Source organism: Oncorhynchus mykiss, chromosome 2, assembly GCF_057628025.1.
Source record: "Oncorhynchus mykiss isolate SJ-2025 chromosome 2, ASM5762802v1, whole genome shotgun sequence".
NCBI classification, from domain to species: domain Eukaryota; kingdom Metazoa; phylum Chordata; class Actinopteri; order Salmoniformes; family Salmonidae; genus Oncorhynchus; species Oncorhynchus mykiss.
Window position 1 is genome coordinate 103479375 of NC_143023.1, and position 24617 is coordinate 103503991.

Here is a 24617-nt window from a genome sequence, read left to right on the forward strand (position 1 = left end):
GGATACTGTATATTATATAGGGCTACATCCTAGTGCACTATGGGATACTGTATATTATATAGGGCTACATCCTAGTGTACTATGGGATACTGTATATTATATAGGGCTACATCCTAGTGCACTATGGGATACTGTATATTATATAGGGCTACATCCTAGTGCACTATGGGATACTGTATATTATATAGGGCTAGGGTATATCATTATCTCCAGCCAGTGTGTTGAAGGTTGATTATATTATGACCAGGGGTTGAAACCTAAATTATTTTACAATTGTTTCATTCTGAACAGAACCATTATTTTCTTTGTTCTGTTCCACTGTTCCGACCAGCAAAATAAAGTTCTGAACAGGTTCCAACCAAAATAGCACCAGTTTATATTGTTCCTTTATGTTCCTTTTTAAACCTCTGAAATATTTTTTTTTTTTAACTTTTAGCTCGACATGAAATTACTTCACCAATCAGAGGAGCTTCCTATAGAGCGGGGGCAAGCTATTGCTCAGTGAATCGTTTACATGGAGCGGGCAAGATATAGCTCCGTGAATCGTTTACATGGAGCGGGCAAGCTATTGCTCAGTGAGTCGTTTACATGGAGAGGGCAAGCTATTGCTCAGTGAGTCGTTTACATGGAGCGGGCAAGCTATTGCTCAGTGAGTCGTTTACATGGAGCGGGCAAGCTATTGCTCAGTGAGTCGTTTACATGGAGCGGGCAAGCTATTGCTCAGTGAGTCGTTTACATGGAGCGGGCAAGCTATTGCTCAGTGAGTCGTTTACATGGAGCGGGCAAGCTATTGCTCAGTGAGTCGTTTACATGGAGCGGGCAAGCTATTGCTCAGTGAGTCGTTTACATGGAGCGGGCAAGCTATTGCTCAGTGAGTCATTTACATCGAGAGGGCAAGCTATTGCTCAGTGAGTCGTTTACATGTGTGATGGACAGAAGTGTAGGGCATGAGATCAAACTGAAATCTTGCAGGTGGGGAGAGAGGGTAGGAGGAGGAGGCTTGAAGCGCTGGTAGTCTTATGACGTGCATTATCTGAATTAGGTCTACACAATTATACCTATGGAAGAGCAGCTTCTGTGGAGGACCTTTTTTATGTCCTTTGAAACCATACAAGACATGCTTAGACAGAGTTCCTGAAACCATACAAGACATGCTTAGACAGAGTTCCTGAAACCATACAAGACATGCTTAGACAGAGTCCCCCCCCCCCCCACACACACACACACAGACATTACCTCAGTTGTAATAGTTAATTGTATTTATTTGCACTTTTCAATTGTAAGTAGTGGACAGAGATAACAGTTTAATTATTAAAAAAATACAAATCACAGTACAGCGCGAATGAAAAATAAAACAGTGGAGCCGAGGCATAAAGTGATCGTTGACGTAACTAATTACATAACAGTAATAGTAAAGGGATACAGACAGAGCAGACAAGGCTAATTGGAGATGATGACCTCTGTAACCTCCTCATTGGCACTGCAAGCCTGACAGACACAGACTGGGTCATCCTTTCTCTATATAGTGCACTACTATGGGCCCAGGGTCACTCTATTCCCCTACGGGCCCAGTGTCACTCTATTCCCCTACGGGCCCAGGTCCAAAGTAGTGCTCCATATAAGGAATAGGGTGCCATTTGGGATGCACCCAGGGACTACAACCTAAAGCAGGGCTGTGTTCAGCAGGGCTGTGTTCAGTAGGGCTAGCATGCTAGTTGTTCCTGTGGACTTCCAGTCATTGCACTAACGCGACTTCGCATTGGCTAACTTCCGTCATACTGGACACAGAGACATAAAATGTTTATCCACGAGTTCATCTCTGGGTCAGTAGATAAAGGGCCTCATCTGACTCTGGGTTAGTAGATAAAAGGGCTTCATCTGACTCTGGGTTAGTAGATAAAAGGGCTTCATCTGACTCTGGGTCAGTAGTTAAAGGGCCTCATCTGACTCTGGGTCAGTAGATAAAAGGGCTTCATCTGACTCTGGGTCAGTAGATAAAGGGCCTCACCTGACTCTGGGTCAGTAGTTAAAGGGCTTCATCTGACTCTGGGTCAGTAGTTAAAGGGCTTCATCTGACTCTGGGTCAGTAGTTAAAGGGCCTTGTTGCCAACATCCAGAAGAATCCCTTTTAATTCATGGAAGTAGCAGAGACTTATTTGTAGTGCTCTCAATTTGATAGGGGGTGTTTGATAGGGGGCAATGAGACACACTTTATGTGAAGTGGGATACTAGGCTTTATTAAGTAAATAGACAGTGGCTCCCTCTTATCCACACCTGCAGCTGATCTAAGTCTGCAGACTGTGGTGTGTTGAGTCACTTGGAGGGAACCTGCCAACCAGCCTGATCAACTTGGCCAGGAACCAGTCCTGTCCACTAACAGTTAACCCTTATCCTTAACTGTTTGAAACGTCCCCTTCAAAGGGCTGACAGAGTTGGACATCCCAAGGATCCTGTTTAGATCCTTGGGTCCACTAATCCAGAGAGCTAGCTAGGTGAGCCGGCCAGGCTTGAAGAGAAGGGGAGGTGGTTTCTGAAAACTCCCAACCAACATGACATTCTACCATAAAGGCACTGAAACACTACTCACTCACAACTTGCAACATAAAAGGAGCCTACAGCCACGTCTCAGGGTTACCATCAGCGTTGGGCCATTTCCATTTTAATTCAGAAAGTAAAACCAAATTCCAATTCCAAATGTTCCTCGTTGAAGATAATTGGAATTTCAGTGTACTTCCTGAATTGACTGGAACTGATCCTAATCCTGGCATAGAGCATGTTTAAAAACAAAACAAAAGCAGAAATGTATGAATGAATCAGTCTTATAAGACAGTCTGTTAGGCAGTCTAACTGTAGTCTGGTCTCTCCAGATAGTGGTTATGTATGTGCGATTACTTGTTCCCATTGACACCAAGGTAAACCATGGTTAGCCTGAATCCCAGATCTGTTTGTGCCGTCTTGTCATAACGCCCATGTCCCTCAAATTGAAATCTGGACCTCAAAGCCAGTTGAACTGCTATGTATCATTCTTCCCCTCTAGTTAGGGACTCATTTCGACCTGGGACACCAAGGGTGTATTCATTCCGCCAAACAGGTAGAACAGAAAAGCAGCAGTAGTCCGGACGTCGTAGGGTAATAACCCCGTCTTATGATAATGACAGAGTTGGCAAGACCACACAAACAGAGCTGGGAATCCGGACTCATGAGCAGTGGCATCACTAGACTTTATGCTACCATCCTTCACCATGACAACAAGCTCCACCTGGCTCCCAGGGATTTCTGGAAAATGTAGGGACATTTTGCAACCCCTTCAATTGTGAATAAATAGACGAATTGAAGGCAGGAAGCTCAGAAGGAGCACTGATCCCTGGCCTATCATTAGCATTATAGCATTACTACCACTGATCCCTGGCCTATCATTAGCATTACAGCATTACTACCACTGATCCCTGGCCTATCATTAGCATTACAGCATTACTACCACTGATCCCTGGCCTATCATTAGCATTACAGCATTACTACCACTGATCCCTAGCCTATCATTAGCATTACAGCATTACTACCACTGATCCCTGGCCTATCATTAGCATTACAGCATTACTACCACTGATCCCTAGCCTATCATTAGCATTACAGCATTACTACCACTGATCCCTAGCCTATCATCATTAGCATTACTACCACTGATCCCTAGCCTATCATTAGCATTATAGCATTACTACCACTGATCCCTAGCCTATCATTAGCATTACAGCATTACTACCACTGATCCCTGGCCTATCATTAGCATTATAACATTACTACCACTGATCGCTAGCCTATCATTAGCATTACAGCATTACTACCACTGATCCCTGGCCTATCATTAGCATTATAACATTACTACCACTGATCGCTAGCCTATCATTAGCATTACAGCATTACTACCACTGATCCCTGGCCTATCATTAGCATTATAACATTACTACCACTGATCCCTAGCCTATCATCATTAGCATTACTACCACTGATCGCTAGCCTATCATTAGCATTACAGCATTACTACCACTGATCCCTAGCCTATCATTAGCATTATAGCATTACTACCACTGATCCCTGGCCTATCATTAGCATTACTGCATTACTACCACTGATCCCTAGCCTATCATTAGCATTACTGCATTACTACCACTGATCCCTAGCCTATCATTAGCATTACAGCATTACTACCACTGATCCCTAGCCTATCATTAGCATTACTGCATTACTACCACTGATCCCTAGCCTATCATTAGCATTACAGCATTACTACCACTGATCCCTAGCCTATCATTAGCATTACAGCATTACTACCACTGATCCCTAGCCTATCATTAGCATTACTGCATTACTACCACTGTTCCCTAGCCTATCATTAGCATTACTACCACTGATCCCTAGCCTATCATTAGCATCACTACTACTGATCCCTAGCCTATCATCATTAGCATTACTACCACTGATCCCTAGCCTATCATTATCATTACAGCATTACTACCACTGATCCCTAGCCTATCATTAGCATTACAACAAGAAAGAAGCCATCATCTATACAGTAGCAGTACCAGGCTCCCCACTGCCCGAGTCCCACATGGCCCCCTATTCCCTTCACAGTGCACTCCTTTAACCAGGTTCATTTTCAAATGAACAAAAACAATCCTCACATTATCCTTGAATAAGTTTTAAGAGTACCAATTCAGTGCAACGACACCCACACTGGTCAAGTCATAGGAACCTTTTTTATCCAAATGATGTTGGTAGAAGACTGCCTCAGTAGGCATGGTAGTCTATAGACTGCTATGGGTACTTGGTAATTGGCTGGTCTTCAGTAGCAAACTAGAAATACGGTCAGATGTACAATCAGGGCTCTCCCTGGGATTTTCTGCCAAGGTGGTGCGGATGTAGGACTAAGGTTGTGTAGGGGAAGGCCCAGATTGGGTCAGTCGACTTTCCCCTCAGGCTAGAGCTATAAATTAAATCAAACATTGTAGTAAACATAGAAGTATTGTGTTTGATGCTAAATTAAATTGAGGTGTTTTTTTTCTAGGTTAAATTGAGGGGTAATGAAGGTGGATCGTCTAGTGAAAATGCAAACTAGCTTCTTCTTAAATTTGTTTGAGGAGAAAATTCTAAATAATTACATTAATGGATGCAATGTAGTAGTCTAGTTAACTGTAGGATATATGGAATATGACAAAAATTGAGCTAGGCTTATAGGAGCTGGTTCCAGATCTCTATCCCTGACCTCATCCACCGGCCCGGACCTCATCCACCGGCCCTGACCTCATCCACCGGCCCTGACCTCATCCACCAGGTATTTGAAGAGGACAGATCCACAAATGATTCAATAACATAGGCCTGCTAATCTTTAACACTTTAACATAACTTTCAATGAAGGACAGTATTAGCAGAACAGCTCTCTGCCACGTCTGTTTCCATCTTCACAGTGACGCGCACTGAACTAGCGCAGCGCTGAACTAGCGCAGCACTGAACTAGCATAACACTCAGTAACATTGAACTACTGCAACACAGCACATGTTGCTCGTCAATGTGCTTGTGCCTACTACCATTGCAGAGAAATTGTTCTCGCTTAGTTGACTAAACACTGTAGCTAACTACCTTAGTCGTAATGACGCCTTAGCTAAGGAGCTAACTGCTAAATAGTGGTTATGTGCTTGACTAACACTTACAATTATGGAAAATGTATTTGCCAAACAGTTGGTTCTCCATTTTCCCGCTCACGCATCAGTGGTATGAACAGACAGAGTGAAGAGCTGCTATCAAGATGGAGTGAGGAAAACATTACTATGAACACAGGGGGGGAGGAGAGCTGGAGATGTTTTCTCCTCAGCCAAGTCCTCTGATTGGCTCAGCTCCAACTTTAGCCGGTTGAGTCAAAAACCACAATGTGCCAAATAGAAGCCTATGGTAGGTACAATGCATGTTGGCAGGTCTGCGTTATCACCGATAAAACTATTCCATCATATATGAATACATTTCTGTGCAGATTCTTCCAGCGTCTGTCTGGTTATTAAAACAGCTATATAATAATATAAAAGACGGCAAAAATAAAAAGCTGGGGATCCTTAAGGAACCAACGGGCTCAGACACAGCTGTATAGTCCTGACTGGGGATTCTTAAGGAACCAACATGCTCAGACACAGCTGTATAGTCCTGACTGGGGTTCCTTAAGGAACCAACGGGCTCAGACAGCTGTATAGTCCTGACTGGGGTTCCTTAAGGAACCAACGGGATCACAGCTGTATAGTCCTGACTGGGGATCTTTAAGGAACCAACGGGCTCAGACACAGCTGTATAGTCCTGACTGGGGTTCCTTAAGGAACCAACGGGCTCAGACACAGCTGTATAATCCTGACTGGGGTTCCTTAAGGAACCAACGGGCTCAGACAGCTGTATAATCCTGACTGGGGTTCCTTAAGGAACCAACCGGCTCAGACACAGCTGTATAGTCCTGACTGGGGATCCTTAAGGAACCAACGGGATCACAGCTGTATAATCCTGACTGGGGATCCTTAAGGAACCAACGGGATCACAGCTGTATAATCCTGAAGGGTTCCTTAAGGAACCAACGGGATCACAGCTGTATAGTCCTGACTGGGGATCCTTAAGGAACCAACGGGCTCAGACACAGCTGTATAGTCCTGACTGGGGATCCCTAAGGAACCAACGGGCTCAGACACAGCTGTATAGTCCTGACTGGGGATCCTTAAGGAACCAATGGGCTCAGACACAGCTGTATAGTCCTGACTGGGGATCCTTAAGGAACCAACGGGCTCAGACACAGCTGTATAGTCCTGACTGGGGATCCTTAAGGAACCAAAGGGATCAGACACAGCTGTATAGTCCCGACTGGGGATCCTTAAGGAACCAACGGGATCAGACACAGCTGTACAGTCCTGACTGGGGATCCTTAAGGAACCAACGGGATCAGACACAGCTGTATAGTCCGGACTGGGGTTCCTTAAGGAACCAACGGGCTCAGACAGCTGTATAGTCCTGACTGGGGTTCCTTAAGGAACCAACGGGCTCAGACACAGCTGTATAGTCCTGACTGGGGATTCTTAAGGAACCAACATGCTCAGACACAGCTGTATAGTCCTGACTGGGGATCTTTAAGGAACCAACGGGATCAGACAGCTGTATAGTCCTAACTGGGGATCCTTAAGGAACCAACGGGCTCAGACACAGCTGTATAGTCCTGACTGGGGATCCTGAAGGAACCAACAGGATCAGACACAGCTGTATAGTCCTGACTGGGGATCCTTAAGGAACCAACGGGCTCAGTCACAGCTGTATAGTCCTGACTGGGGATCCTTAAGGAACCAACAGGCTCAGACACAGCTGTATAGTCCTGACTGGGGATCCTTAAGGAACCAACGGGATCAGGCACAGCTGTATAGTCCTGACTGGGATCCTTAAGGAACCAACGGGCTCAGACACAGCTGTATAATCCTGACTGGGGATCCTTAAGGAACCAACGGGTTCAGACAGCTGTATAGTCCTGACTGGGGATCCTTAAGGAACCAACGGGCTCAGACACAGCTGTATAGTCCTGACTGGGGATCCTTAAGGAACCAACGGGCTCAGACACAGCTGTATAGTCCTGACTGGGGATCCTGAAGGAACCAACATGCTCAGACACAGCTGTATAGTCCTGACTGGGGATCCTTAAGGAACCAACGGGATCACAGCTGTATAGTCCTGACTGGGGATCCTTAAGGAACCAGTGGGCTCACAGCTGTATAGTCCTGACTGGGGATCCTTAAGGAACCAGCGGGCTCACAGCTGTATAATCCTGACTGGGGATCCTTAAGGAACCAGCGGGCTCACAGCTGTATAATCCTGACTGGGGATCCTTAAGGAACCAGCGGGCTCACAGCTGCACCCTAATGATCCACCCTTTTCTCAAAGTGTTCACTTGAACATTTCCCATCATACATTTAACAATGATGAAAATAAACTCTCTTCAGCCAATGATTACAATCTAATGCCTTTAAATCCATGACATGGAGTATGCCACACTTTGGGAGGAAGGGTGGAGAATCTGGACACAGCCTCACCCTCTACATGGAAGCATAGAGTCTAGAGCCTGGCCATGCAGCTGTGTCTCAGTCTAGAGCCTGGCCATGCAGCTGTGTCTCAGTCTAGAGCCTGGCCATGCAGCTGTGTCTCAGTCTAGAGCCTGGCCATGCAGCTGTGTCTCAGTCTAGAGCCTGGCCATGCAGCTGTGTCTCAGTTTAGAGCCTGGCCATGCAGCTGTGTCTCAGTCTAGAGCCTGGCCATGCAGCTGTGTCTCAGTCTAGAGCCTGGCCATGCAGCTGTGTCTCAGTCTAGAGCCTGGCCATGCAGCTGTGTCTCAGTCTAGAGCCTGGCCACGCAGCTGTGTCTCAGTCTAGAGCCTGGCCACGCAGCTGTGTCTCAGTCTAGAGCCTGGCCACGCAGCTGTGTCTCAGTCTAGAGCCTGGTCACGCAGCTGTGTCTCAGTCTAGAGCCTGGCCATGCAGCTGTGTCTCAGTCAGACAGGACCAAGCAGTCTTTTAGGGGAGGGGATCAGGTGCTACTGGTGAGGCTGTTAGATGCTCTGACAACACTGCATCTTTGGTTTGTTCTCCGTCGGCTGCACCTGGATGTTGACCACGTTGTTGCTAGGCGACATGTCGTTGTCTCGTCGGTCCGACATCTGTTTCTGAGACACGATGCGATAGATTTCTGCAGCGGGGGGGGGAGTGAGCAAGGGGGAGAAGAGAGAGACAGGGCATTAACATCACTCACACAGAAAGACAGAACACTAGGGCTCTGTCTCAATTCATCTTTCCTCAATTCCTCCCGTCCCATCTCCACACTGCTTTCCCACAACCCATTGGAGGAGAAGGTGACTCCCCTCTGCATTTTGAGGAGGTGGTGAGGAGATGGGGATATATAGTTGAGAACAAGCCTAGTGCCAAAAGTTGTTCACAGCTAGTGTTAAGTACCCTCGGTGTAGGTGAGTGTTAGGCTTTATCAATAAGGACCAAGGAGGTGTGGTATATGGCCAATATACCACGGCTAAGGGCTGTTCTTAGTCACGACACATCACAGAGTATATTGGCCGTATACCACAAACCCCTGAGGTGCCTTATTGCTATTTTAAACTGGAGCAGGAAATTACATGTTTTGTCATACCTGTGGTATACGGTCTGATATACCACGGCTGTCAGCCAATCAGCATTCAGGGCTGGAACCACCCAGTTTCTAATGGTCTTTAAGTAGCATGTTGCTAAAGTACTTTACTCACAGCTTAAACAGGAGCTATCTAACACAATCACCAGCTAGCACTCCCTTTAAAACATTGGTTTGACATGTTAGTGCAGAACAGGACTGGGCAGAGCAGGAAAGGGTAAGACAGGGCAGAGCAGGAAAGGGTAAGACAGGGCAGAGCAGGACAGGGTAGGACAGGGCAGAGCAGGGCAGGACAGGGTAAGACAGGGCAGAGCAGGACAGGGTAAGACAGGGCAGAGCAGGAAAGGGTAAGACAGGGCAGAGCAAGAAAGGGTAAGACAGGGCAGAGCAGGAAAGGGTAAGACAGGGCAGAGCAGGAAAGGGTAAGACAGGGCAGAGCAAGAAAGGGTAAGACAGGGCAGAGCAGGAAAGGGTAAGACAGGGCAGAGCAGGAAAGGGTAAGACAGGGCAGAGCAGGAAAGGGTAGGACAGGGCAGAGCAGGAAAGGGTAAGACAGGGCAGAGCAGGAAAGGGTAAGACAGGGCAGAGCAGGAAAGGGTAAGACAGGGCAGAGCAGGAAAGGGTAAGACAGGGCAGAGCAGGAAAGGGTAAGACAGGGCAGAGCAGGACAGGGTAGGACAGGGCAGAGCAGGGCAGGACAGGGTAAGACAGGGCAGAGCAGGAAAGGGTAAGACAGGGCAGAGCAGGAAAGGGTAAGACAGGGCAGAGCAAGAAAGGGTAAGACAGGGCAGAGCAGGAAAGGGTAAGACAGGGCAGAGCAGGAAAGGGTAAGACAGGGCAGAGCAAGAAAGGGTAAGACAGGGCAGAGCAGGACAGGGTAAGACAGGGCAGAGCAGGAAAGGGTAAGACAGGGCAGAGCAGGAAAGGGTAAGACAGGGCAGAGCAGGCAAGGGTAAGACAGGGCAGAGCAGGACAGGGTAGGACAGGGCAGAGCAGGGCAGGACAGGGTAAGACAGGGCAGAGCAGGACAGGGTAAGACAGGGCAGAGCAAGAAAGGGTAAGACAGGGCAGAGCAGGAAAGGGTAAGACAGGGCAGAGCAGGCAAGGGTAAGACAGGGCAGAGCAGGCAAGGGTAAGACAGGGCAGAGCAGGACAGGGTAGGACAGGGCAGAGCAGGACAGGGTAAGACAGGGCAGAGCAGGACAGGGTAAGACAGGGCAGAGCAGGACAGGGTAAGACAGGGCAGAGCAGGCAAGGGTAAGACAGGGCAGAGCAGGACAGGGTAGGACAGGGCAGAGCAGGACAGGGTAAGACAGGGCAGAGCAGGAAAGGGTAAGACAGGGCAGAGCAGGAAAGGGTAAGACAGGGCAGAGCAGGACAGGGTAGGACAGGGCAGAGCAGGACAGGGTAAGACAGGGCAGAGCAGGACAGGGTAAGACAGGGCAGAGCAGGACAGGGTAAGACAGGGCAGAGCAGGACAGGGTAAGACAGGGCAGAGCAGGACAGGGCAGAGCAGGACAGGGTAAGACAGGGCAGAGCAGGGTAAGACAGGGCAGAGCAGGAAAGGGTAGGACAGGGCAGAGCAGGACAGGGTAAGGCAGAGCAGGACAGGGTAAGACAGGGCAGAGCAGGACTGGGTAGGACAGGGCAGAGCAGGAAAGGGTAGGACAGGGCAGAGCAGGAAAGGGTAGGACAGGGCAAGGCAGGAAATGGTAAGATAGGGCAGAGCAGGAAAGGGTAAGACAGGGCAGAGCAGAACTGGTAGGACAGGGCAGAGCAGGGCAGGGCAGAGCAGGACAGGGTAAGACAGGGCAGAGCAGGACTGGGTAAGACAGGGCAGAGCAGGACAGGGTAAGACAGGGCAGAGCAGGACAGGGTAAGACAGGGCAGAGCAAGAAAGGGTAAGACAGGGCAGAGCAGGCAAGGGTAAGACAGGGCAGAGCAGGACAGGGTAAGACAGGGCAGAGCAGGACTGGGTAAGACAGGGCAGAGCAAGACTGGGTAGGACAGGGCAGAGCAGGACAGGGTAAGGCAGATCAGGACAGGGTAAGACAGGGCAGAGCAGGAAAGGGTAAGACAGGGCAGAGCAGGAAAGGGTAAGACAGGGCAGAGCAGGAAAGAGTAAGACAGGGCAGAACAGGAAAGGGTAAGACAGGGCAGAGCAGGAAAGGGTAAGACAGGGCAGAGCAGGAAAGGGTAAGACAGGGCAGAACAGGAAAGGGTAAGACAGGGCAGAACAGGAAAGGGTAAGACAGGGCAGAACAGGAAAGGGTAAGACAGGGCAGAACAGGAAAGGGTAAGACAGGGCAGAACAGGAAAGGGTAAGACAGGGCAGAGCAGGAAAGGGTAAGACAGGGCAGAGCAGGAAAGAGTAAGACAGGGCAGAACAGGAAATGGTAAGACAGGGCAGAGCAGGAAAGGGTAAGACAGGGCAGAGCAGGAAAGGGTAAGAGGGCAGAACAGGAAAGGGTAAGACAGGGCAGAACAGGAAAGGTCCAGAGGTCATATTCATTAGGGCACACAGTGGAAAACAAGCATTTGTTATTGGACAAGTTCAGGTAGCCTAGTCCCTTCCTGTTTGTCAGTTGTCTTCTTCAGTTTGGTGCCTAATGATTACACCCAGCATTATAAAACAGATCTGGGACCAGGCTAGAGCAGAATTAGGACACAGCTGCAAAGCATTGTGGTGGTCATATCCTGTTAGAAGAGCTGGACGTCAGGAGAACCCACACATTAGTCCTCATCGAGGCTAGTCATGTCTCAGCTGTGATTAGGTCTTCGGGCAGATCCCTCGGCCCAGTGGATTTGATCACTCCAACACACAATCACTGGTCTCGTCTCTGTCACACACACAAATCTCTACCCCCACAAGTCTATATCATGACACCGTATCAATCGTTCCAGCTTATCATACATACAAATGAATCCGAGTTCTCTTCAGATACAGATCAATGCTGTAGAGAGCATAGAGAGACAGCCCCTCACCAGTCAGAATGGTCTGGAAGGATGTCTCCACGTTAGTAGAGTCCAGGGCTGAGGTCTCCAGGAAAGACAAACCGTTCTTCTCTGAGGAACAGAGGGAAACAGTAAACCATGTTAATCACCACTGTGTTAAGGTCTCTACCATTATGCAAATCTCTATGACATTACAGAGACGTCTTCCTATTTGAATAAGTAAAACCATGAAAACCAACAGCCACTCATGGGTAAGGAAAATAATGAAACGGTTCACCCCACTACTCCTAGACCTCTTCCTGTGTGAGTTGGTACTGCACTGACCTGCGTCGTCGGTGGGCACGGCCCTGAGCTGGCGCAGATCACTCTTATTACCTGCCCCATGCCACACACTGTATATAGACAAATTTCTATCTTGTTATTGACTGTATGTTTGTTTACTCCATGTGTAACTCTGTGTTGTTGTTTTTGTCGCACTGCTTTGCTTTATCTTGGCCAGGTCGCAGTTGTAAATGAGAACTTTTTCTCAACTGGCGAACCAGGTTAAATAAAGGTGAAATAAAATGAAATGTAAAAAACACACACTGACCTGCAAATGTCCGTGCCTCGTCGGTGGGCACGGCCCTGAGGTGGCGCAGGTCACTCTTGTTGCCGACCAGCATAATGACGATGTTGCTGTCTGCATGGTCTCTCAGCTCCTTCAGCCAACGCTCCACGTTTTCATAGGTCAGGTGCTTGGCGATGTCATAGACCAACAAGGCCCCCACTGCACCACGGTAATACCTGTGGACCAGAGGAAGCAGAGGTAGGATCAAAGGTGACAAGCAGAGATGGCCTATATAGTGTTGTTAGAAACTTAAAGTAAACCTTGTAACAGGCTTTCAAATTGCCTAAATACATTGGTCCATGTGTTGAACTGACTCTCCATCTAAATGCATTAGGTCTGTGTTGAACTGACTCTCCATCTAAATGCATTAGGTCTGTGTTGAACTGACTCCCCATCTAAATGCATTAGGTCTGTGTTGAACTGACTCCCCATCTAAATGAATTAGGTCTGTGTTGAACTGACTCCCCATCTAAATGCATTAGGTCTGTGTTGAACTGACTCCCCATCTAAATGCATTAGGTCCATGTGTTGAACTGACTCCCCAACTAAATGCATTAGGTCTATGTGTTGAACTGACTCCCCATCTAAATGCATTAGGTCTATGTGTTGAACTGACTCCCCATCTAAATGCATTAGGTCTATATGTTGAACTGACTCCCCATCTAAATGCATTAGGTCTATGTGTTGAACTGACTCCTCATCTAAATGCATTAGGTCTATGTGTTGAACTGACTCCCCATCTAAATGCATTAGGTCTATGTGTTGAACTGACTCCCCAACTAAATGCATTAGGTCTATGTGTTGAACTGACTCCCCATCTAAATGCATTAGGTCTATGTGTTGAACTGACTCCCCATCTAAATGCATTAGGTCTATGTGTTGAACTGACTCCCCATCTAAATGCATTAGGTCTATGTGTTGAACTGACTCCCCAACTAAATGCATTAGGTCTATGTGTTGAACTGACTCCCCATCTAAATGCATTAGGTCTATGTGTTGAACTGACTCCCCATCTAAATGCATTAGGTCTATGTGTTGAACTGACTCCCCAACTAAATGCATTAGGTCTATGTGTTGAACTGACTCCCCATCTAAATGCATTAGGTCCATGTGTTGAACTGACTCCCCAACTAAATGCATTAGGTCTGTGTTGAACTGACTCCCCATCTAAATGCATTAGGTCCATGTGTTGAACTGACTCCCCAACTAAATGCATTAGGTCTATGTGTTGAACTGACTCCCCATCTAAATGCATTAGGTCCATGTGTTGAACTGACTCCCCAACTAAATGCATTAGGTCTATGTGTTGAACTGACTCCCCATCTAAATGCATTAGGTCCATGTGTTGAACTGACTCCCCAACTAAATGCATTAGGTCTATGTGTTGAACTGACTCCCCAACTAAATGCATTAGGTCTATGTGTTGAACTGACTCCCCAACTAAATGCATTAGGTCCATGTGTTGAACTGACTCCCCAACTAAATGCATTAGGTCTATGTGTTGAACTGACTCCCCATCTAAATGCATTAGGTCCATGTGTTGAACTGACTCCCCAACTAAATGCATTAGGTCTGTGTTGAACTGACTCCCCATCTAAATGCATTAGGTCCATGTGTTGAACTGACTCCCCAACTAAATGCATTAGGTCTATGTGTTGAACTGACTCCCCATCTAAATGCATTAGGTCCATGTGTTGAACTGACTCCCCAACTAAATGCATTAGGTCTATGTGTTGAACTGACTCCCCATCTAAATGCATTAGGTCCATGTGTTGAACTGACTCCCCAACTAAATGCATTAGGTCTATGTGTTGAACTGACTCCCCATCTAAATGCATTAGGTCCATGTGTTGAACTGACTCCCCAACTAAATGCATTAGGTCCATGTGTTGAACTGACTCCCCAACTAAATGCATTAGGTCTATGTGTTGAACTGACTCCCCATCTAAATGCATTAGGTCCATGTGTTGAACTGACTCCCCAACTAAATGCATTAGGTCCATGTGTTGAACTGACTCCCCATCTAAATGCATTAGGTCTATGTGTTGAACTGACTCCCCATCTAAATGCATTAGGTCTATGTGTTGAACTGACTCCCCATCTAAATGCATTAGGTCCATGTGTTGAACTGACTCCCCAACTAAATGCATTAGGTCCATGTGTTGAACTGACTCCCCATCTAAATGCATTAGGTCCATGTGTTGAACTGACTCCCCAACTAAATGCATTAGGTCTATGTGTTGAACTGACTCCCCATCTAAATGCATTAGGTCTGTGTTGAACTGACTCCCCAACTAAATGCATTAGGTCCATGTGTTGAACTGACTCCCCAACTAAATGCATTAGGTCTATGTGTTGAACTGACTCCCCATCTAAATGCATTAGGTCCATGTGTTGAACTGACTCCCCAACTAAATGCATTAGGTCTATGTGTTGAACTGACTCCCCAACTAAATGCATTAGGTCTATGTGTTGAACTGACTCCCCAACTAAATGCATTAGGTCCATGTGTTGAACTGACTCCCCAACTAAATGCATTAGGTCTATGTGTTGAACTGACTCCCCATCTAAATGCATTAGGTCCATGTGTTGAACTGACTCCCCAACTAAATGCATTAGGTCCATGTGTTGAACTGACTCCCCAACTAAATGCATTAGGTCTATGTGTTGAACTGACTCCCCATCTAAATGCATTAGGTCCATGTGTTGAACTGACTCCCCAACTAAATGCATTAGGTCCATGTGTTGAACTGACTCCCCATCTAAATGCATTAGGTCCATGTGTTGAACTGACTCCCCATCTAAATGCATTAGGTATATGTGTTGAACTGACTCCCCATCTAAATGCATTAGGTCTATGTGTTGAACTGACTCCCCATCTAAATGCATTAGGTCTATGTGTTGAACTGACTCCCCAACTAAATGCATTAGGTCCATGTGTTGAACTGACTCCCCATCTAAATGCATTAGGTCTATGTGTTGAACTGACTCCCCATCTAAATGCATTAGGTCTATGTGTTGAACTGACTCCCCAACTAAATGCATTAGGTCTATGTGTTGAACTGACTCCCCATCTAAATGCATTAGGTCTATGTGTTGAACTGACTCCCCATCTAAATGCATTAGGTCTATGTGTTGAACTGACTCCCCATCTAAATGCATTAGGTCTATGTGTTGAACTGACTCCCCAACTAAATGCATTAGGTCTATGTGTTGAACTGACTCCCCATCTAAATGCATTAGGTCTATGTGTTGAACTGACTCCCCATCTAAATGCATTAGGTCTATGTGTTGAACTGACTCACCAACTAAATGCATTAGGTCTATGTGTTGAACTGACTCCCCATCTAAATGCATTAGGTCCATGTGTTGAACTGACTCCCCAACTAAATGCATTAGGTCTGTGTTGAACTGACTCCCCATCTAAATGCATTAGGTCCATGTGTTGAACTGACTCCCCAACTAAATGCATTAGGTCTATGTGTTGAACTGACTCCCCATCTAAATGCATTAGGTCCATGTGTTGAACTGACTCCCCAACTAAATGCATTAGGTCTATGTGTTGAACTGACTCCCCATCTAAATGCATTAGGTCCATGTGTTGAACTGACTCCCCAACTAAATGCATTAGGTCTATGTGTTGAACTGACTCCCCATCTAAATGCATTAGGTCCATGTGTTGAACTGACTCCCCAACTAAATGCATTAGGTCTATGTGTTGAACTGACTCCCCATCTAAATGCATTAGGTCCATGTGTTGAACTGACTCCCCAACTAAATGCATTAGGTCTATGTGTTGAACTGACTCCCCAACTAAATGCATTAGGTCTATGTGTTGAACTGACTCCCCAACTAAATGCATTAGGTCCATGTGTTGAACTGACTCCCCAACTAAATGCATTAGGTCTATGTGTTGAACTGACTCCCCATCTAAATGCATTAGGTCCATGTGTTGAACTGACTCCCCAACTAAATGCATTAGGTCCATGTGTTGAACTGACTCCCCAACTAAATGCATTAGGTCTATGTGTTGAACTGACTCCCCATCTAAATGCATTAGGTCCATGTGTTGAACTGACTCCCCAACTAAATGCATTAGGTCCATGTGTTGAACTGACTCCCCATCTAAATGCATTAGGTCTATGTGTTGAACTGACTCCCCATCTAAATGCATTAGGTCTATGTGTTGAACTGACTCCCCATCTAAATGCATTAGGTCCATGTGTTGAACTGACTCCCCAACTAAATGCATTAGGTCCATGTGTTGAACTGACTCCCCATCTAAATGCATTAGGTCCATGTGTTGAACTGACTCCCCAACTAAATGCATTAGGTCTATGTGTTGAACTGACTCCCCATCTAAATGCATTAGGTCTGTGTTGAACTGACTCCCCAACTAAATGCATTAGGTCCATGTGTTGAACTGACTCCCCAACTAAATGCATTAGGTCTATGTGTTGAACTGACTCCCCATCTAAATGCATTAGGTCCATGTGTTGAACTGACTCCCCAACTAAATGCATTAGGTCCATGTGTTGAACTGACTCCCCAACTAAATGCATTAGGTCCATGTGTTGAACTGACTCCCCAACTAAATGCATTAGGTCCATGTGTTGAACTGACTCCCCAACTAAATGCATTAGGTCCATGTGTTGAACTGACTCCCCAACTAAATGCATTAGGTCCATGTGTTGAACTGACTCCCCATCTAAATGCATTAGGTCCATGTGTTGAACTGACTCCCCATCTAAATGCATTAGGTCCATGTGTTGAACTGACTCCCCATCTAAATGCATTAGGTCCATGTGTTGAACTGACTCCCCAACTAAATGCATTAGGTCTATGTGTTGAACTGACTCCCCAACTAAATGCATTAGGTCCATGTGTTGAACTGACTCCCCAACTAAATGCATTAGGTCCATGTGTTGAACTGACTCCCCAACTAAATGCATTAGGTCCATGTGTTGAACTGACTCCCCAACTAAATGCATTAGGTCTATGTGTTGAACTGACTCCCCATCTAAATGCATTAGGTCTATGTGTTGAACTGACTCCCCATCTAAATGCATTAGGTCCATGTGTTGAACTGACTCCCCAACTAAATGCATTAGGTCCATGTGTTGAACTGACTCCCCAACTAAATGCATTAGGTCTATGTGTTGAACTGACTCCCCATCTAAATGCATTAGGTCCATGTGTTGAACTGACTCCCCAACTAAATGCATTAGGTCTATGTGTTGAACTGACTCCCCATCTAAATGCATTAGGTCTATGTGTTGAACTGACTCCCCATCTAAATGCATTAGGTCTATGTGTTGAACTGACTCCCCATCTAAATGCATTAGGTCTATGTGTTGAACTGACTCCCCATCTAAATGCATTAGGTCCATGTGTTGAACTGACTCCCCATCTAAATGCATTAGGTCTATGTGTTGAACTGACTCCCCATCTAAATGCATTAGGTCTATGTGTTGAACTGACTCCCCATCTAAATGCATTAGGTCCATGTGTTGAACTGACTCCCCATCTAAATGCATTAGGTCCATGTGTTGAACTGACTCCCCAACTAAATGCATTAGGTCCATGTGTTGAACTGACTCCCCATCTAAATGCATTAGGTCCATGTGTTGAACTGACTCCCCATCTAAATGCATTAGGTCCATGTGTTGAACTGACTCCCCATCTAAATGCATTAGGTCTATGTGTTGAACTGACTCCCCATCTAAATGCATTAGGTCTATGTGTTGAACTGACTCCCCATCTAAATGCATTAGGTCTATGTGTTGAACTGACTCCCCAACTAAATGCATTAGGTCTATGTGTTGAACTGACTCCCCATCTAAATGCATTAGGTCTATGTGTTGAACTGACTCCCCAACTAAATGCATTAGGTCTATGTGTTGAAATGACTCCCCATCTAAATGCATTAGGTCTATGTGTTGAACTGACTCCCCAACTAAATGCATTAGGTCTATGTGTTGAACTGACTCCCCATCTAAATGCATTAGGTCTATGTGTTGAACTGACTCCCCATCTAAATGCATTAGGTCTGTGTGTTGAACTGACTCCCCAACTAAATGCATTAGGTCTATGTGTTGAACTGACTCCCCAACTAAATGCATTAGGTCCATGTGTTGAACTGACTCCCCATCTAAATGCATTAGGTCTATGTGTTGAACTGACTCCCCATCTAAATGCATTAGGTCTATGTGTTGAACTGACTCCCCATCTAAATGCATTAGGTCTATGCATGATACTTTCATATGATATTTGATACATATGTTTAATATGCAACATTTCAGAAGGCTGTATTTCCATGAAAAATAGGGTGTTTCCAAAATGGCCACAATCCCGAGTGCTCATGCTGAGGTGATGGCTCGTATCGCTCCTGTCCAGTCGTGTCAGAAGTGTTTTCTAAACAGTGTGTTTGTTTGTGTGTGTTTGTACTCACGCTGATGTAATAGCCCGGTATCTCTCCTGGCCAGCTGTGTCCCAGATCTGAGCCTTCACGGTCTTCCCATCCACCTGGATACTGCGGGTGGCAAACTCCACCCCGATGGTGCTCTTACTCTCCAGGTTAAACTCATTCCGGGTGAAACGAGACAACAGGTTACTCTTCCCCACACCGGAGTCTCCTATCAACACCACTGGGCCAGAGAGAGAGACAGGTTAGAGTCTCCTATCAACACCACTGGGCCAGAGAGAGAGACAGGTTAGAGTCCCCTATCAACACCACTGGGCCAGAGAGAGAGACAGGTTAGAGTCCCCTATCAACACCACTGGGCCAGAGAGAGAGACGGGTTAGAGTCCCCTATCAATACAACTGGGTCAGAGAGAGAGAGACGGGTTAGAGTCTCCTATCAACACCACTGGGCCAGAGAGAGAGACAGGTTAAAGTCCCCTATCAACACCACTGGGCCAGAGAGAGAGACAGGTTAGAGTCCCCTATCAATACAACTGGGTCAGAGAGAGAGAGACGGGTTAGAGTCTCCTATCAACACCACTGGGCCAGAGAGAGAGACAGGTTAGAGTCCCCTATCAACACCACTGGGCCAGAGAGAGAGACAGGTTAGAGTCTCCTATCAACACCACTGGGCCAGAGAGAGAGACAGGTTAGAGTATCCTATCAACACCACTGGGCCAGAGAGAGAGACAGGTTAGAGTCTCCTATCAACACCACTGGGCCAGAGAGAGAGACAGGTTAGAGTCCCCTATCAACACCACTGGGCCAGAGAGAGAGACAGGTTAGAGTCTCCTATCAACACCACTGGGCCAGAGAGAGAGACAGGTTAGAGTCTCCTATCAACACCACTGGGCCAGAGAGAGAGACAGGTTAGAGTCTCCTATCAACACCACTGGGCCAGAGAGAGAGACAGGTTAGAGTCTCCTATCAACACCACTGGGCCAGAGAGAGAGACAGGTTAGAGTCTCCTATCAACACCACTGGGCCAGAGAGAGCGAGACGGGTTAGAGTCAATTCAAAACAACTTGATGCATCTCCTGATTCCCCTCACATTGAAGAAGGCAGTCAAATGTACAACATCCTGCAGATATTACAGTAGGAATATACACATCCTGTAGATATTACAGTAGGAATATACACATCATGTAGATATTACAGTAGGAATATACACATCCTGTAGATATTACAGTAGGAATATACACATACTGTAGATATTACAGTAGGAATATACACATCATGTAGATATTACAGTAGGAATATACGCATCCTGTAGATATTACAGTAGGAATATACACATCATGTAGATATTACAGTAGGACTATACACATCCTGTAGATATTACAGTAGGAATATAAAACAATAGACATCATATACATCAATACAATACACCCCCTTATTGTACAATAAAGAAAAAGTCTATCTGAATGTGAAATGTGCTTTGACCAGATTCCCATCACATGCTAACAACTAACAAGCAGGAGCCAAATCAGTATGATGTTGATTTGGGGAGACAAAAAATCTAAAAAGGAACGTTTTACTAAACAGACTTTCCAAACAATGGGTCTGTTGTAGATCCACTTCCTCTGCCACAGGGCGGCGCACAATTGGCCCAGCGTCCAGCGTCGTCCGGGTTTGGCCAGGGTAGGCCGCCATTGTAAATAAGATTTTGTTCTTAAATGACTTGCCTAGTTAAATAAAGGTTAAATACGAGGTAATAACAATCACATGTGGGGTGCTTATATTACAAGTGTGTAATTAATATTTTAAATTTTTTGCATATTCCAACTCCCCGAGACACCGGCAGAAAGAGGGGTTCCCATTGTTCTGCATCCTGGAGCAACAGATGTTTGACCTTGTCAGATCTGCTATTCGATTACTGGCCCAAAGCTCTAACCTCAAGGCGACCTGCTGCCCTGAGCAGAGAGCAGAGGGCAGAGGGCAGAGAGCAAGTGGGTCTGCAACAGAGCCTCGGTTGGGACGTCTTTAATAGTGACCATTGTTAAGTTATTTTGTCAAATAGTCCCCCTGTTTATAATGATCAACCGCCCTGCCCACCGGCACAGCATATTAAAATGAAATTAGATTTACCTTCTGGCCTTCCACTGACAGTTTTGGTGCAACCTAATACAATTGAAAGCAACGTTAAGTGGACCTAGGAATAACCCATTTCATCAGATTGAAGCCACTATATTTCACAAACAGGATATGGCACATAAACTAGGTAGATATGATTTGTAATCTTCTCTTAAGACATGTGTTTAAATGAATGACATAACGTTAGATAGCTATAAAATCCATGATGTAGCTGGAGCAACTACCCATGGTTTCAGTAGCTGGTTAACTAAGTTAACGTTAGATATGTGGTCATTTGACATATTAGCTGGTTGACTAAGTGGCTGTTACTAGTAACCTAACTAACGTTAGTTGTATATTTCCTGACGGTAACGTTTTCCGCACCGGTCCATCAGAGACCTGCGCTATCTAGCCATCAAGACAAAGACAAAGGATCAACTGCTATTAGTTAGCATTATTGAGAATATCAAAACCAAAATCAATCACTATATTTATATCCAAACGACCTCTTTTAAATTCACAGGATATCAGGCTAAAGTGATCAGGCTGCAAATGCGTAGCGTTAGCTAGGAGCTAACTAGGTTAGCCAGGCGACCACTCCTATAATAAAACCACGATGACATCACCTTTTACGGACAGGTACATTGAGGTCACATTTACCTTTAAACAAGTAATCATACTCGTCGTCTCTATTCCCCATTCTGAATCTAAATTAAGGCGAGGTTCGATGTCTGTGAATCCAAGTGGCACCGTCCCTTTCCTTCCTTCCCCGGTCCTATCCGGTTATTATACCTTCTTATCCTGCCCGTCCCCGCAATGCACTGCAGTTCCAGCCTTGTCATTTAACCTCAGCAGCAGGAAAACCAGCGGGCATCCAACCGCTATATATAATGCCCACTTCCGGATCAACCATCTGCATTGATAATACTTCTCATATGATTTATTTAATGTAACTACATGAAATTAATTTACCGGAGTAATACATGCATTGTGTTAACAACAGGCAATGAAGAAGAATAGGCGAAAGAATCAGAGTTACATCAGACTAGTGTCGTACGTCTGCGGTAGAAATATATGGTTCTATGGTGTAATGGTTAGCACTCAGGACTCTGAATCCTGCGATCCGAGTTCAAATCTCGGTAGGACCTACATTTTTGAAGTTCTTAGCTGCTAGTCAAAGCAGTTGTAAATTGCTAGTAGATGAAATATACTAAACAACAATATAAAGGCAACATGTAAAGTGTTGTTCCCATGTTTCATCCGCAGAAATTAAAGATCACAGACACTTTACATATGCGTAGAAGGCTTATTTCTCTCCAATGTTGTGCACAAATTTATTCAACCTTAAACAAGTAATCATACTCCTCTCAATTACCCATTCTCCTTTGCCAATATAATCCATCCACCTGACAGGTGTGGCATATAAAGAATATGATTAAACAGCATGATCATTACACAGGTGCACCTTGTGCTGGGGTCAACAAATGGTCACTCTAAAATTTTGTCACAACACAGATGTCTCAAGTTTTGACGGAGTGTGTATTTGGCATGCTGACTGCAGGAATGTCCACCAGAGCTGTTGCCAGAGAATTGAATGTTAATTTATCTACCATAAGCCTCCTCCAACGTTGTTTCAGAGAATTTGGCAGTACATCCAACTGGCCTCACAACCGCAAACCACGTGTATGGTGTCGCGTGGTCAAGTGGTTTGCCTCTGTCAACGTTGGTGGCGGTGGGGTATAGGCTATGTACAACAAACTTAATTACATTTTGTTGATGGCATTTTGAATGCACAGAGATACCGTGACGAGATCCTGAGGCCCATTGTTGTGCCATTCAGCCACCACCATCACCTCATGTTTCAGCATGATAATGCACAGCTCCATGTCGCAAGACTCTGTACACAATTCCTGGAAGCTGAAAATGTCCCAGTTCTTCCATGTCCTGCATACTCACCAGACATGCCACCCATTGAGCATGTTTGGGACACTCTGGATTGACGTGTACGACAACATAGTCACACTTTACCCTTACCTACATGTACAAATTACCTTGGCTAACCTGTACCCTAGTACCTTGACTCGGTACAGGTCAGTACCCCTGTATATAGCTTCGTTATTATTTTATTGTGTCATTTTTTATTATTTTTGTATATTTTATTTGTTTTAATACATATTTATTTTCTTTACTTTAGTTTATTTAGTAAATATTTTCTTAACTCCATTTCTTGAACTGCATTATTGGTTAAGGGCTTGTAACTAAACATTTCATGGTAAGGTATTGCCTAGTTAAATAAGTTAAATAAAATACAAATAAATAATATATTCCGCGCATGTGACGAATACAATTTGATTTGATTCTATAGGAAGGAGGTGTCGCTATGATTGAGGCAAACGGTGGTCACACCAGATACTGACTGGATTTCTGATCCAGAGTACCGCTCTGGGATTCTCTTCCAACATGTCACCGGTGACGTCCGTGAGCGTTCGTGTGATTTGTGCGCGGTCACGTGAATGACTGGTGTGGGATCAAGCACTGCTCGCGCCAAGTCGATTTATTTCATTCGATGCATGTTATGTTGGTCGACCTGAGACACATTATTCTCTTATACAACAGAAGTAGGAAAAATAATCCAACTGTCCAAAAATGATCATCCAAAAATGTTGATGAATTTTTGGTTTATTTTGATAGTATAGCAGTGTCTAGTTCAGTGACCGTTTGACAACAATCGTCGTGTGATCCTGGGATGTGAGTAGAGGAACTTCACCATTTCATTGGATGGACATGCCATGTTTTTGACCGTTATAACATATATACAACCATCCTTTAGTGGTTGACTGTCCCCGTCGGGTAAAATCACTCTGTGATACTGTACACACCCATCAATAAATCGACTCCATGCCTTACGGAACAAAAGTCAGGCAGATCCAGTGTTATGCCATATTCTGTTACTTACTAGTAGGCGATACACTGTAGCCTAGAGGCAAAAGAAACGCACACCTATTTAGGCGAGGTGCTGGCTAGCGGAGTAGAACTCAAAAATGAACGGAGAGCCGCACACTAGGAGTTCAAATGCAATCGTTTAATAACCAACGTTTCGACAGACAAGCTGTCTTCATCAGGATATAATGACAAACACTGCGGGGTGACTAGTTTATATAGTGTCAAAGGACACACACAGTTGTCTGTAATCATGGTCAGATGTGGCCTGATATCATTGGTTAATTCTCAGATATAAAAAATAACATACCAAAAACATGAATGGATAGCATACGATTATAGAAACAATTTGGCTACATAAGCCTTCAGACATTTACAATAGC

At 45.3% G+C, this 24617-nt stretch overlaps 1 protein-coding gene and 1 non-coding gene across 2 annotated transcripts; one reads left to right on the forward strand and one right to left on the reverse strand.

Annotated features, from left to right (window-relative positions):
- Nucleotides 1–1237: 1237 nt before the first annotated feature.
- On the reverse strand, nucleotides 1238–22316 carry LOC110501485 (ras-related protein Rab-11A). Its single transcript, XM_036961294.2, has 5 exons — nucleotides 21955–22316; nucleotides 19210–19405; nucleotides 12741–12934; nucleotides 12182–12262; nucleotides 1238–8746 (listed from the first exon to the last, which is right to left on the reverse strand). Exons 1-5 carry the CDS (start codon nucleotides 21992–21994, stop codon nucleotides 8610–8612), a joined length of 648 nt encoding a protein of 215 aa, XP_036817189.1. The 5' UTR covers nucleotides 21995–22316; the 3' UTR covers nucleotides 1238–8609.
- A 54-nt stretch (nucleotides 22317–22370) lies between these two features.
- On the forward strand, nucleotides 22371–22442 carry trnaq-cug (transfer RNA glutamine (anticodon CUG)). The gene has a single exon. It is a non-coding gene; the product is annotated as a tRNA-Gln (tRNA).
- The last annotated feature ends 2175 nt before the right edge of the window (nucleotides 22443–24617 follow it).